The sequence below is a fragment of the Nicotiana tabacum genome, chromosome 9 (genome assembly GCF_000715075.1).
Source record: "Nicotiana tabacum cultivar K326 chromosome 9, ASM71507v2, whole genome shotgun sequence".
In the NCBI taxonomy this organism is placed as follows: Eukaryota; Viridiplantae; Streptophyta; class Magnoliopsida; order Solanales; family Solanaceae; genus Nicotiana; species Nicotiana tabacum.
Genome location: NC_134088.1, coordinates 121,578,459 through 121,594,704, shown reverse-complemented (window position 1 = coordinate 121,594,704; position 16,246 = coordinate 121,578,459). Strand labels below are relative to the sequence as shown.

The 16,246-nt window shown below is 37.8% G+C and overlaps 1 protein-coding gene across 1 annotated transcript; it reads right to left on the bottom strand.

Moving 5' to 3' along the window:
• Nucleotides 1–3,008: 3,008 nt before the first annotated feature.
• CYP82E3 (cytochrome P450 82C4-like) lies at nt 3,009–5,889 on the bottom strand. Its single transcript, NM_001326063.1, has 2 exons — nt 4,948–5,889; nt 3,009–3,796 (listed from the first exon to the last, which is right to left on the bottom strand). Exons 1-2 carry the CDS (start codon nt 5,887–5,889, stop codon nt 3,182–3,184), a joined length of 1,557 nt encoding a protein of 518 aa, NP_001312992.1. The 3' UTR covers nt 3,009–3,181.
• Between the last annotated feature and the right edge of the window lie 10,357 nt (nt 5,890–16,246).

Genomic DNA, 16,246 nt, shown 5'->3' with positions numbered 1-16,246 from the left:
GAAACTCTTAGTATATTGAAGAAGTACAACATAAAGATAAACCCGAAAAAATGTACATTCAGGTCGGGTCAGGCAAATTTCTCGGGTTCATGGTATCTAACCGAGGAATTGTGCTAACTTAGAATCAAGCCCGATTACGAATCGGCATCGGAGATCCATTCAACATTATCCGAGGTTCCTTTGCAATCAACCTCGAATACTGGGGGGCTACCCTTGAATATGCGTTATCTTCGAATATCAACTCTAGAAAGGAAACTACTTCATAAAGGGAGGATCTCGATAAATAGGATTTATTGTAAGGGTCAAATGGTCAAATCGAAACGTGCCCATATAGATTGCTCAAACACTGTTTCAATCGAGAATAAAGAGAAATTTGTTCCTTACAAACATCTTATGCTTTAAAGTTAGCAGAATTTCTCTTATCTTCCTTCTTTGCAAAGAGTTTCGTACTTCCTTGCAAGCGGCTCCTACCGCATTCATCACGGCTTGATCCTCTTCGGTCATTAAGGACCTAAGGTAACTAGCAATCCCCACGAGGGGAGAGAAAATCCGGGCATCCTCCGGGACAGAGAGCACTATTTTCCGCCTACGATCAGGATTAACACTCGGGGTCGGAAATTGGTCCACCAGTTTTGGGCTCGATGAAAACCCGATAGTGCCCGACCATGATGCTTTCTTCGGTACCGGTAATCCACCGAACCCGATAATATCCTCCGAGGCAGCAGACTCGATCTCATCCAGAAAACCATGAATATCAGTCGATCCCTGAATACCCTCATAAGATCGACTTTCCAACATGTTAGCCTCATGGATCATAGCATCCGAAATCTGAGGGGATCCAGTAATGTCGATTATCCCGAGTTCGTCCCTCGAGATATCTTCTGCTGCCCGAGAAGTCTTGCCCCCGGTCATAACTTTATTAAATAACTTTAGACAGTTGAGTAATCATCTTAGTAATGAACTCAATATTTTTTGAAGTCGGCGAAATCATTGCTGAATCGTGATTGAGGGATAACACACTAAGTTCTATGGCTTCGATAGTTGATGCGAAGGGTTCAAACCCCATACGACACGTAGTATTCCTCTACTCTATTGGCCAGAAACATAAATAGTCAAACATCAAGTTGGCAATTGCTAATGGGAAATAACCGATTGCTCACGTTATCCTCGAACTAGAAATCCTCGGACTAGAAATTAGAATCACTCACTGTATGTGTTCTGAATGAGTCCTTTTAGGCATTGTCCTTTTCCTTTTCAGACCTTTTCACTTACTCTTTTCGTATTGAACTAAAAAAGCCAGCGAATTTCAATATCAGAAATAGCAGAGCCACAACCTCAGTTCAACCCCCACACGTAACTGTTGTTTTTTCTGTCTATAAAAGTCATCTTTTTCCTCAATCATTTACATTTTGATGTGCTATGTTAGAACTGTTTTTATCAGGAATTTGCTAGGTGTTAAAATAGTAAAGTTGTCTTCGTGTGATCTATGTTTGCACCATGGTAGATTGTTTACATCACACCCCTTGAGATGCGGCCCCACACCCCTTGAGATGCGGCCCTTCCCGGGACCTACCGCAGATACTTTGTGCACCGGCGGCCCTTTTATAATTTTTTGTTGCTAGATGTTGATTTTAGGACTTTTTACCGCAAAATTATAAACTTAATTACCACTATTATGGAGGTTATAATTTAATTACCTATCATAATTATATTTATCAATTTTATATAATGTAATGGATTAAAGTCTATTTTTTTGCATTTTTAGGCTCTAATATTTCTCATTTTCTCTCCATATCTCTCTCTCACCAAGCACACTCAAGCCGAGAATAAATATTAGTGATGAATTTTGGTACTCAAAATCATAAGATCAGACATTCACATCCCAGAATGAATCTAGAATCTAAAAAGGACACAAATATTAATCAATTAATTGAACTCACATCCCAATATAATTGAATTTAGATTTTACGAGATTATTTTTTGTTTGAATTTGGTATTGTTAAAGACGATTTGAAAATATACTTTAGAATCTATATCTCAATTTTGAGAGAGTTTAGTGAAGACTAGAGTCGCTTTTGGATCCAAGGGCGTAGGCACCTTATCTCAAGCGGTGTCACACGACACCACTTCGTCAAAAGTTTTCTTAAACATGTATGTATAAATAATAAGCAAGATTAAAATTTAGGTCCAAATATAAAAAATGACATCGCTTGTCGTTATAGTGATTTATTTATTTGTTGACTTATTCAAACATTGACAGCGCTTACAAAAATTTCTGCATACGCCACGCTAGTGTTGTCCCTTTGTTTTTTTCCGTATGTATTGACCGCTACTATGCTGTATCTAGTTTACTACTGCACATGGTGCTTTTTTGATATATTTGTATGTATTGGAGAAGTGGTAGTTCAGATTACTATATTTTGCACGTCAATAGCACTTTCTCATGCGCATACATGGTGTTGTCTCTTTCTTATTACAAATGAAAAGCCCTTTACTATACAGTATAGTCTAAGTCTATACTATCCCTAATAGCATATGGGTTGTAGACAACTTTTGGCGTCTGTTTTCAAACGTTATTAACAAAAAGTTTTAATTCCGTAAAAAATTCAGCTGTTTTGAAACAAACACCACTGCTTTTCAATGTCTGATTAGAAGTTTCAAAATTAGAGGAGCGAGAGGAGATAGAGAAAAAAGGAGAGGGGCGGCTTTAATTGAAATAGGGGTGGAGCTCCTCATAGAGTTAGAAAGTGCCAGTTCTCTAAGCAAGGCGTAGGCAGATAGTCCGGGCACATCCGTTCCAATTCTCAACCCCGACTTATACAAGTGGTTCAGACCGGGCACATCCGTTCCAATTCTCAACCCCGACTTATACAAGTGGTTCTTTTCTGAAAGGTTTTGTTAGATTCTTAGTAGCAATCAGTGGCAAATTTCTTTCCTTTGCTTCACATAGCATTTCATCTCCTTGATAGTTGTGTTTTGTTATCCCAACATACACAATTTCCATCACATTTCATTTCAATTATTTTATGCACCATTATATATTAGCACAATCCTTCTTTACTTATTATTACAAACTTACCAAATTAAAAAAATACGTACCGACAACTAATTGAAAAAAGGTAGATGAATACCCATCTAGGAGTATTAAACAATGATCAACCAAGATGAAACATCTTAGATTTTAATAAAGCTCAGGTGCCAAGCGAGGCGTAATTATCACTTTCACAGGATTTACCTTACGTATAGTTATGCCTGCACCTTCTTTCATATCCAAGGGCTCATCAGTTGGAGTTCTGTAATTGAAACCCTGGATCAAATGTGCCATTGTTAGGTGTTCCACTTGCAATGCATAAGTCATCCCCGGACAAGAGCGTCTTCCAGAACCAAACGGGATATACTCATAGTGCTGACCATGAAAGTCAATATCACGAGCGATGAATCTCTCTGGATTGAACTTATCAGGATTTGACCAGAGTTTAGGATCACGTTGTAGTTTCATTACATTTGCGAATAGTCTAGTTCCTTTAGGAATGTGATATCCACTAACAACACAATCTTCTACATTTTCGTGTGGTACTAACAAAGGTCCCGGTGGATATAATCGTAACACTTCTTTAACAATAGCTTGGAGGTATACCAAATCCTTAATATCACTCTCTTCTACCCATCTATCCTTACCAACTTTTGTGTCTATCTCTTCTTGTGCTTTCTTCAAGGCATTTTGATTGTTTATCAATAATGCCATTCCGCAATTTATGTGAAGAGCAACTGTGTCTGCTGCATCCAAGACCAAACTCTGTGGAAAACAAATAGTTAAAAAAGGAATATCAATCATTCACATACCTTGTTCTAGTTAGTACAGTAATTGTCAAGTACGCACATCTCATCCATACTCTGATTTTTTTTAATAGATTAACAATAAAATAATTCATTTATTTCAATTCTTCTCTTAGAATTGTACGAGGTCAAGTTTATTTAGTGTAAAAGCAAACACACGTTTTATACCTTACCTATATATTTTATTTTTAATCTAAAAAATCAAACATTTACCCAAGAAAAAAGTATATCCTCTAAATAATCACTATTAGTTAATACCTGTATTATATAATTCCGGTATAACTTGTTCGCAAACCAAATGACATGAGTATTTACTTTGACTATATTATATGGCTGGTAAAAATATAAAGGCACACAAATTGGTTCAAGCGCCATCATTAATAGAAATAAAAAAAAGACATGAATCTATATTCAAAAAACAATCAAAGAATTTCTCCCTAACAAAAAGAAGAATTAAGTCCCTTTACTTTCTTTTTTGTTATGCTCAATGGGAGTAAAGAAGTTTTATTCTATCAAGGTGGTTTAATCAATTATAAGAGGTTATATATCTCATCTTTTACGTCAAAATTAAAGTTGTGAAGTGATAAATATTCTTTTATTCTTAACCATGGTTCTCGAGATAAAACTCTAGAGTGAAGTCCCGATTAGTAGGGATCTTTTTGTCTCCCAAAGCTCGGACAAATAATCCAGATTATCGGAACCCCAAAAAAATTCATCTTTTTCATTTATCATTCTATATTTTTACTATATATAATCATCCTTAATATTTTGATAGCCTAACAAAAAGGGCAATCTGGTGGAAGAGTCTCACCCCAACGGGTATGATGCAGACAAACTACACTAATGCTTATTAGTTGTTGCTTTCACGGATTGAACCTGTACACAAAAATAATTTTACCGATGCTCCAAATTATTATTAACCTAATAAGCTAATTTTAGAAGTACGGCCAAACATGATATTAATCTACTTATGTGCCTCTTAATTCTAGAACAATTAATGCTAGTAAATAATTTCTTAATTCTAGAACAATTAATGCTATTAAATAATTATTTACCTATCCATTCCTCAAAATTAAACTGAATAAGTGAAAAAATGACAGATGAACTTACAAATACTGTTGCTTTTATGACAGTATCGCGAGAGTAACCTTCGCCAAGATATTCATTACTCATTTTTGAAAGCACCACATCTATAAAATCTTGTTCATTCCCTTCTGTACCAACCTCCATTATTTTTTCTCTTTTCTTAATATGTTCCTCTAACCAATTCTGAAAAACAGAATCTATATCTTTAAAAGTCCTTTTCATAGCCTTAACATGCCCTTGAAAATCCACCCATTTAAATAATGGAATTGGAAATGCATCCCATAACACAAACTCCATTGATAAAATCATAAAATCCTTAAACGCTTTCTTAAATCTCTCCACTTGTTCATCTCCTTTACCGGATTCATAATTTTTCCCAGCGATCATTTTCACGATCAGACCAAAATTCAATTCTTCTAACCAATCAGTTAAATTTATCGTACTCGAATTTCCATCAATTCGAGTGTATAAATTCTTAATGCTCGTTTGAATTCTGGCGAATCTCACGTGTTTGAATTTTTCGAGACGACTAGCAGAGAGAACTTCCTGAATAATTAATTTACGATTTTTTCGCCAGTAAGATCCGTAATTTGCCAAAAATAGCATGGCATTTTTGTAGCCAAGGTATTCGCCGTAAAGAAAAGCTGGACGATTGGAGAAAATGGCGTCATTTGTAGAGAAACAATCTTTTATAGCTTCGTAACTGCTTACAACTAACACAAGGGGAAGGCCTAGCCGAAAAGTGAAAACGGGTCCGTATTTGTCAGCTAAGTCTCCGAGTTTTCGAGCTAATGGACGGTCGTCGCCGTCGTCATCGAAGTAGAAAAGATGGCCGATTACCGGCCATCCTCCCGGGATTTTCGGTGGTAAGGGTTTTGAAGGTTTTTGAGATTTTTTTGTCCATAGGAAGTAGAAGAGAAATGTGAAGGTCACTAGCCCTACAATGGCTTCTACCGGAAAAACCATTATGGATTTGTAGAAAAGAACGTAGGGAACAAACTATCACCAACTTCCTTTTTATAGGTAGTTGTAGGGTTATGCCTGTAACTACAAAATTATCGTACCGAAATCGAAAATATTGGTATAATCAAACTTTTCTATAACAACATCCTTATATAACAGTCATTCACAATAAAAATAAAATTTTACTTGGAACCGATTTTTATGATATGTTATAATATATGTCTTTTATAATAGCACTTCACTATAGCAGCCAAACAATATCAGAACAAATAAGGCTGTTATAAAGAGGTTTGACTGCATTTGATATTCAGTATTTTGGTATGGTAATTGGTTTAAGTTTTGAGTAAATTTTAATTTACCCCTTAACCTTCTAGCGTAGGAAAACAACACCCCCTTCACCTTTTGAATGGGAACATAAATCCCTCTTGACCCAAATCTCAGCTAGCAAACTGAAAAACTGTTGCCAAAATCCAAACTGTTGCCGATCTTTTTTTTTTAACTTTAACATATCTTCGAAGCACGTTAAGACTTCTAAAAGCTTGCTTAGCTTAAGTTTGATGATTCCACTTATGCTGAATACAAGCCTTTCATAGAGAGAGAATCACTAGTACTTAGCTTATAAAGGGAAACCATGCATGATATCTCAGTTCTCCCATGTGGGAGGCCACTGATCACCTAACCAAAACAACGAAACCTTGCGAGATATAACACACTAAGTTATACCATACGTTGTTTTTGGCATTCATGTTGAGGTTGGCAATAAAGCTCATATACTTCTTTAGGAAAATGAAGGAACAAAGTAGGCTGGAGATTTTGACTCTTACTATCCAGGTTGTCAAGCAATTTGTTATAATGTTTCTATGATTTTAGGGTATTTCTTACTCCGTTACTCGTGAATTGATGTTGTATCTGTTGGATTAGTCCTTATTGTATTCTCTAAGTTCAACAATTAACTGTAAGTAAGTAACAAGACATTTTTATAATCATATTCCTTTATATACCTTTTCTCTTTCCATGTGATGATACTTGCTGGTTCTGGATCAGATTTTGTCAACAGTTAAGTAAGCTTAGAACGTTCTTATTTTTGTATTTGTGAGTACTTTAATTAAGAATATTATAGTTTATGGTTGTTTGCACTAGTTAATACTCAAACCGAACAACCGAAGTTAAGACAGAACAAATCGAAACCGAAAAAAAGAAAGCTGAACCATATCGAATTTAAATAGGTATGATTTTTGATATATCATTTCAAGAAACTGAATATCAAAAATACCGAATCAAATGCATAAATATGTATATCAGCGACCAACGAACACCCCTAGGTAATTATACTCTCTATTTTAGTTTATATAAACATTTCCATAGTATGAGGGTCAAATTAACTAATATTAGGTGTGAATTTGAGCATACATTTCTCAAAATTTTTAAATTAAAATTTACATATTTAGAAATTACACAGGGAACTTCATCAAACAAATTAGGAACTACTTTTGTAAGAGAAACTACGACTCTCTCTCTCTGCGCTTCCCCTCCAACGGTCATAACCGAGACCCAGCCCCACCCCGCGTCGGCGACCATCCCCACCCCACGCCGGCGACCACCCCCACCAGCAGGTAAGCCCCCATCCCTCATCTCTCTCGCCTCTACCAACCTCATCTCTGTCGCCTCATCCCCCCCTTCTACATCTCGCTACGCTATCTTTCCCCCATACCTCCTCCATGCCGGCGACCACCACCACCCCTACCCTATCCCCTTCCCCCACTCCCATATTTACTAGAGCAACAATACTGTCGGCGACTTCTGTTCTGCTGGGCAGCAACATCGGCCCCCTTTCCCCTTCGTTTTCTCTTTCTCTTTGTTTCTTTTTTGTGCTTCTTTGCTACGGCTGGGGCTTCACCAGTGGTAGAGGTGACAGCCCATCCCCCCTTTATTTGGATCCGTGGTGTTTTGTGTGTATTCCAGGTTAGGGTCGGTAGCTATTGGCAGCGAGAAGGACGTGCGGGTGCAAACAGTGAAGGGTAGCCCGAGCACGTGTCAGCAGGAGTCGGACGTGAACGCGCCAGGTGGCCGCAACAATGTCATATCTACCAAGACAATTCCCAGGTTCTACTCGCGGGAGTTGGTACCTTCTGTTTTCTTGTTTCCCTTCGTTGTGTTAGTTAAATTATTGCCATCTTGGTTTATATTATTTTAATCACCAAATTAGCGTGCCCGTAGTTGCAACTTGTCCTCTTCTAGTTTGGTCTGTTGCCTGGTGTGTGTTAGTGATTTCCCCTTAGTCTGTCGTAGGTATAGTGGTTAGGGTCTGGGATGGTCGAGTGAGGTCATGTCCTCGGGGGGTGTGGGGGGTGGGGCGGGAGGTGGGGGCAGGGGTTAGGGGGTGGATCGGGAGGCAAGGGAGGTAAAGTGAACAAGGGTACATATAGGTTGAGAATTAGGTCATGGAACGTAGGTACATTGACGGGTAAGTCAATAGAGTTGGAGAAGATACTCCAGAAGAAGAGGGTCAATATAGCGTGTGTCCAGGAGACTAGGTGGGTAGGGTCGAGGGCGAGGGATGCGAAGAGTATAAGCTTTGGTACTCCGGAGTCCGGAAGGGTAAGAATGGAGTGGGCATCTTGGTGGATGGGGATCTTAGAGAGTCTGTGGTCGAGGTTAGATGGGTGAATGATATATTGATGACTATTAAGTTGGTGGTTGGAGAGCGTCGTTAGAGCTGACGCGCCGCATGCACGACTGGACGAGGAGGTTAAACAGCGCTTCTGAGAGGGGTTAGATAAGATTGTGCACCAGGTCCCGCCAGAAGAGAGGCTTTTCATGGGAGGGAATTTCAATAGTCGTATTGGGTCTACCGCTGGAGGTTATGGCAAGGTGCATGGAGGCTTCGGTTTTGAGGAGAGGAACGGAGGAGGTACTTCGATGTTGGACTTTGCTAAGGCATTTGGGTTGGTGATTGCGAACTCTAGCTTTCCGAAGAGGGAGGATCATTTGGTTACTTTTCAAAATGCGGTAACGAAGACACATATTGACTATCTCCTCCCCAAAAAGTATGACAGAGGTATGTGTAAGGATTGCAATGTTATTCCGGGTGAGATACCCACGACGCAACATAGGCTTTTAGTGATAAACTTTGGTATTATGTTAAAGAGGATGAAAAGATCTGCCCAAGGACGACCGAGAATCAAGTGGGTAGCCTTGAATAAGGATAATGCCCGAGTTGGAGGGGTGGTTGTCGGCTATGGGAGCATGGAAGAGCAGTGGTGTCACGACCCCAAATTCCCTTCGTAGGATGTCATGATGGCACCTAGTCTCTAACACTAGGTAAGTATATCAATGCGAAAAAACAATAGAAATCTGCAATAAATAATCTTCAAATTCACATAATTTCAACTCCCAAAACCCGGAAGAAATAAGTCACACGCTTCTAAGAATTTATCCACAATGTATCTATATATATATCAGGGTCTAAGGAAAATAAGAAAGCAACATAATAATGATAGAAGGGGACTCCGGAGTCTGCGGACGCTGGCAGATATACCTCGAAATCTATGTACACAGGTAGCTCACTGATGTCTGGACTGGTAGGATGTACCTGGATCTGCATAAAAAGATGTGCAGAAGCATAGTATGAGTACACCACAGCGGTACCCAATAAGTGTCAAGCCTAACCTCGGTAGAGTAGTGACGAGGTCAGGTCAGGCCCTACTGGAATAATAAAAGACAAGGTGAAATATTTAATAATATAATAAAAATTAAATGACAATGGAAATGAATCAAGTAAGTAGTATGTCACCAAATAACTACGCAAAATAATGGCAAATAATACCTCGTGGAAACAAAACAGAATTCTTCTCAATTTTAAGAAAATCACAACAATAATCAAAGGCAACTGCGGCCATAAATCAATATCAACAAGAGCACTCCCGAGGTACTGCCTCGTAGTCCCAAATCATAAATAAATTCACAATATCTCATTTTTTTATATCACCGCGGGAGCCTTCACATTTAAGTTTAAAGAAAAATATTTTTTCCGAAATAGCATCCTGCATTTTAGCCACCCTTTTCACTCCGCATGACTTCTAATAGTTCCCCTACAAGCTACGCGTATCAAGCCACCCTTATCTCACCGTATGTATTTCAACACCCAGACCTTATACCACCGCATGCATATCAATATCACAATATATCACAATTTGCACCTCAAGTGCCCAAATATTTTATTTTGCCAAAATAAATAACATCAACAATATTTTTCACAACAGGGAGCTCACAGCTTAATCCCAATGAGAACAAAAATCTCACAAAAAATTCGGAAATTAAATAACTCAGCAAAAATAATATTTAAAAAATTTTAATACGTTGCCTCGGTTCTAAATTTAAAATATCAAATACTTCATATTAATAATATTTAAATTAAATAAATTCCATCTTCAAATAATGCACAGAATAAAAGGAACCAAGTTTTAGCTAAACGGGTAAAAATAATTAGCAGGAGAAAGTCAAGCAAATTTAAATTATATAAATCAGATCAATGATGGAGAATATAACAAGATTTAATAGTTTAATTAATATGCAACAGTGATCTACACAATTTAAAAATATAATCTTTCACATTTAGCCCGTGTACACACTCGTCACCTCGTATACACGACTTTCATCACATTACAATTATCACATCAATACCAATCCTAAGGAAACTTTTTCACACACAAGGTTAGACAAGTCACTTACCTCGACTTGCTCCAATTTAATCAAGTAGTATGCCTTTTCCTCGATTTTCCGACTCCAATCGACTCGAATCTAGTCATAATTAATTAGATATAGACAACAAATATTATAGAATCAATTCCATAAAAAAATACTATATTTTTCAATAAAAATCTGAAATTAACTCAAAAACAATCGTCGTGGGGCCCATGTCTCAGAATTCGGCGGAACTCACAAAATCTGACAATCCATTCAATTACGAGTCCAACCATACTAGTTCTACTCAAATCCAACTTCGAATCGACATTCAAATCCCAAAAATTCATTTTATGAAATTTCTACAATTTTCCCCAAAATTCCATCTCAAAATACTAATTGGATGATGAAAACAATGATATATTCATGTATGTTAACCAAATCTGAGTTAGAATCACTTATCCCGATGAATTTCTTGAAACACCCACGAAACATCACCACAACCCGAGCTCTCTCGGTCCCGAAAATGAAATAATACCCTAGGCCTCAGTTATATAGTACATTCTCTAAAGTCACCATGTGCGGTCCGCACAATTCCATGTGCGTCCGCACATCCCAGCTCCTACGGTCGCACAAATATTGTGCGGCTGCACTCTATTGGTGAATGCACTACCAGAATTTAGTATTTTGGCCATTACTTTCTCTACAGATATCCAAATGATGACTTATTTACTTTTCTATAAACTAGACACGACGGACTACAAATTTCATTTTTGAATCATCTCAAAATTCCTTGTGGATCAAAAGATATAAGCTTCTGAAGTCAGACCATCGAATCTGAGAGTTCCTGAGTGCGGCCCGCACAATCCTCTGTGGACTGTAGTGCGGCTGCACATAACATTGTGCGGTCCGCACAATTACCCTGAGGTCCGTACTTTCCTTTTGCCTCAGCACTCCCAGAATGTGCGGTCCGCACTTCCAAAGACCCCTTAGATAATATTAGAGTGTCGAAAAGCCCATACTCACTCAAAACTCACCCCGAAACTCACCCGAGGCCCCTGGGGCCTCAACCAAACATACTAACCGATCCTAAAATGCCATACAAACTTAGTCGATTCTTCAAATCACGTCCAACAACACTAAAATCATAATTCACAACCCAATTCAAGCTTAATGAAACTTAAGAATTTCTAACTTCTACATTCGATGTCGAAACCTATCAAATCAAATACGATTAATCTCAAATTTTGCACACAAGTCATAAATGACATAACAGAGCTATAAATGTTTTTAGAACTGGATTACAATCCCGATATCAAAAAGTCAACTCCTCGATTAAACTTTCAAACTTAAATTTCCTATTTTATCCATTTCAAGCCTAATTTAACTACGGACTTTCAAATAAAAATCCAAACACACTCCTAAGCCCATAATCACCATACAGAGCTGTTGGAATGATCAAAATATTATTACGGGTCGTTTGCACATAAGCCGGCATCTGATCACTATTTGAACTTAAGCTTTACAACTTGGAACTAAGTATTCCAATTCATTCCAAAACCTCACCGGACCTAAACTAATTACTTCGGCAAGTCATATATCATCTATAAAGTACAGAATAAGTAGTAAATATGGGGGTTGTGGCTACAACTTTTAAAACGACTGGCCGGGTCATTACAAGTAGTGACGCGAGCACTATATGGTCGATGACACCAGACTGTATAAGGGAGGTTGCGAGAGAGGTGTTAGGGGTTTCGACGGGCATCTCTGGCGGGCACAAAGGAGACGGGTGGTAAAATGAAGTAGTTCAAGGTAAAGTGGAAGCGAAGAATACCGCGTACCTGAAGTTAGTAGGGAGCACAAATGAGGAGGAGTGGTGAACATGCATGGAGAGGTATAAGGTATCTAGGAAGGAAGCTAAGCTGGCGGTCACAGAGGCTAAGACTGCGGCTTATGGTCATATGTACGAGGAATTGCGGGAAAAGGCAGGGAAGAAGTTATTCCGGTTGGACAAAACGAGAGAGAGGAAGGCTTAGGATTTGGAATAAGTGAGATGTATCAAGGACGAAGATGGTAGAGTATTGATGGGAGATGCCCAGATTAAAAGGAGATGGCATACTTACTTTCATAAACTCCTGAATGAAGAAGGGGATCGGGATATTGTTATAGGTGAACTGGAGCATTTCGAGAGTCACCGTAACTTTGGGTATTGCAGGCGCATCAAGGTTGAGGAGGTCGTAGGATATATATGTAAGAAGAGTAGGGGCAGATCAACCGCGCCAAATAAAATTCCGGTTGAATTTTGAAAGTGTGTGGGTAGAGCAGGCTTGAAGTGGCTGACTGGGCTGTTTAATGTTATTTTTTGGACAAAGAGGATGCCAGATGAGTGGCGGTGGAGTACGGTGGTTCCGTTGTATAAGAAGAAAGATGATATCCAGAGTTGTAACAAATATAGGGGTATCAAATTACTGAGTCATACCATGAAAGTTTGGGAGAGGGTGGTTAAAGCGAGGGTGAGGAGGACTGTGTCTATATCTGATAACCAGTTTGGGTTCATGTAGGGTCGTTCCACTACGGAAGCTATACACCTTATTAGGAGACAGGTGGAACAGTATAGGGAGAGGAAGAAGTATCTACACATGGTGTTTATTGATCTGGAGAAAGCGTATGACAAGGTTCCTAGAGAAGTTCTCTAGAGATGCTTGGAGGCTAAAGGTGTGTCGGTTGCCTACATTAAAGTGATTAAGGACATGTATGATGGGGTAAATACTTGGGTTAGGAGAGTAGGAGGCGACTCTAAGCATTTTTTGGTTGTTATGGGGTTGCACCAAGGTTCTACGCTCAGCCTGTTCTTATTTGCCCTGGTAATGGACGCGTTATCACACTATATTCAAGGGGAAGTGCCATGGTGTATGTTATTCGCTGATGATATAATTCTGAGTGATGAGACTCAAGTCGGTGTTAACGAGAGGCTGGAGGTTTGCAGACAGGCTCTTGAGTCTAAGGGTTTCAAGTTGAGCAGGACGAAGACGGAATACCTGGAGTGTAAGTTCAGCGCTGAGTCGAGGGAAATGGACGTGGATGCGAAGCTTGAATTACAGGTCATCCCTAGTAGAGGCTGTTTCAAGTACCTTGGGTCGGTTCTCCGGGGGGAGTAGAGATCGACGAGGAAGTCACACACCGTAATGGGGTGGGGTGGATGAAATGGAGGTTAGCATCTCGAGTCCGGTGTGACAAGAGAGTGCCACCGATACTCAAAGATAAGTTTTATAAAGCGATGGTTAGACCAGCCATAATGTATGGGGCTGAGTGTTGGCCTGTCAAGAACTCATATATCCAGAAGATGAAAGTAGCAGAGATAAAAATATTGAGATGGATGTGTGGGCACACTAGGATGGATAAGATTAGGAATGATAATATTTAGGAGAAGGTAGGCGTGGCTCCCATTGATGACAAGATGCGGGAAGCGAGGTTCAGATGGTTCGGGCACGAACAGAGGAGAAGCCCAGATGCTCCGGTAAAGAGGTGTGAGCGCCTGGCTTTGGAAGGCATGAGAAGAGATAGAGGGCGGTCTAAGAAGTATTGGGGAGAGATGATCAGGCAGGACATGGCGAGGTTTCAGATTTCCGAGGACATGACCCTTGATAGGAAGCTGTGAAGCTCGAGTATTAGGGTTGTAGGTTAGGAGGTAGTTAAGTCTTGCCTTAGTTGGTACCTTTGTGAGGCTAGTCTGATAGGATTTTTGTCTAAGACAGCTAGTGACAATGTTGTATCTTTTTACTCTTTCATTTTTCATAGTGCCGGGTATATTTACCGGCTATCGCTTTTGCTTTGCATATATTTTCTGGTTTTCATGATGCTGTTATTTTTTCTAGTGGTATCTGTTGGTGATACTGATATTGCCTCCTTTTGCATTCTTAAGCCGAGGGTCTTTCGGAAACAGCATCTCTACTCCTCGGGGTAGGGATAAGGTCTGCATACACATTACCCTCCCCAGACCCCACTAGTGAAATTTTACTGGGTCGTTGTTGGTGTTGTTGTATATTTTGAAATTACATAAAAGTACCGTAAGTCACAATAGTTAATAATTCAAAAATATTTTAAAAGTATTTGCAAGAAATATGGACGAAAAAAACTTTTTTGACTCCCCAAATAGTAATAATTTTACATAAATTAAAATAGAAGAAGTATCATTTTTTGGGTGAAATCATCCGGTATTTGATATCTACTGTTCTGATTAATTTAGATTCGTATTGTGTAAGGAAACACACAAGGTTTATTCATTTTTATAACTTGAAGTCAAGATCTCTAGTTAAAGTCGAAGGATCCTTTAATTACGTATGATTTAATTTAGACATATCGTCGATGTATCTTAGTCAATTATAAAAGTTATTTACTCTCGTGTATAAGTTACCAAATTAAACTTAAAAAATATATTTTGTTATGGGTCACTTAAATTTGATAATATAATTTATAAATACCAGTGCCATAAGCAGAGTCCAGATATAAAGTTTATCTAATTATTTTAAGTTATTTAATTTTATATTAATAATTTGTATATATTCAATAAACTTTTTAATACAAATACAAAAATTGACTATGGCAAGAAAGTAAACTCATTATATATTAGTGATGGTCCGATATGCATGTGCCACTAAGTGAATGGGACGTGTTCGATTACATTAGTTAAAGTAACACATGGTATGAGAGATCTCTATAAAGCTATTTTCTTCTGCTCAATTTGTAGCTGATCATAAAAGATCATTTTTCCTTAATAAAATTGTTGTGGCTTCACAGATAGTAATTCTTGACAGAAATTCAAATGTTGTCATTGATAGCTAGCTGAAATTAAACTTTTTTGTTTAACTTAGTATACCCTCCTTGAAGTTCACAAACTAGCTAGTTAGTTAATTTTTTAGCCTTTTTAATCGATATATTAACTTAGTATATATTCTCTTTATTGGTACTTCAGCTAATATTCTTAGGTTCATTACCCAAATAGTGACTCAACTATTTGAAATTACCTAGTATAATTATATTTCTTTTGTTTGTATCACAAAAGTCACTTAACTATGCTTATAGCATTTAGAAGGTCATTCAACCACACTTACGCAAACTTTCCGGTGGATAATTACCTATTTTACCCTCTAAATTGTCAATATTTATCGTTTTTTTTATTTTTTTTAATATTATAATATTTTTTCCTTTTTAATTTAACTTATGTATAGAAAGAATAATCTTATTTGTAAGTAAAAAGCAAAAAATATTATTCAAGTATATAGAATGTTAGAATAAAACAATTTCACTTTATGGATTAAAAAGAAAAAAATCATAATATTAAAAAACTAAAAAAGGGCTAAGGTTGATAATTGAGAGGGTAAAGTACTATTTAGCCACGAGAACGTTTGAGAAAAATGATTGAGTAATCTTCTAAATGTTATAGGATATAATTAAATGACTTTTGTATTATAAATAAAAGAAACATAATTTTACTAAGTAATTTTGGATAGTTGTTTACAATATTCTTTGAAGTCATCGGAATCATAGCTAAATCGGGGTTGAGGAATAGCTCACTTGATAAGTTCTCTGTGTTCCGTAGTTGAGGTAAAGGACACAAACCCTGTGAGTAACTCAGTATTTTCCTCCTCTGATGTAATAAAATAAAAATAAAAAAACT

Bases quoted from the DNA above. Each gene is read 5' to 3' on its own strand.
- CYP82E3 (NM_001326063.1), bottom strand. From the start codon at position 5,889: ATGGTTTTTCCGGTAGAAGCCATTGTAGGGCTAGTGACCTTCACATTT. The intron at 3,797-4,947 runs GTAAGTTCATCT...TGTTTTCCACAG, and splicing joins TCATAAAAGCAACAGTATTT to AGTTTGGTCTTGGATGCAGC.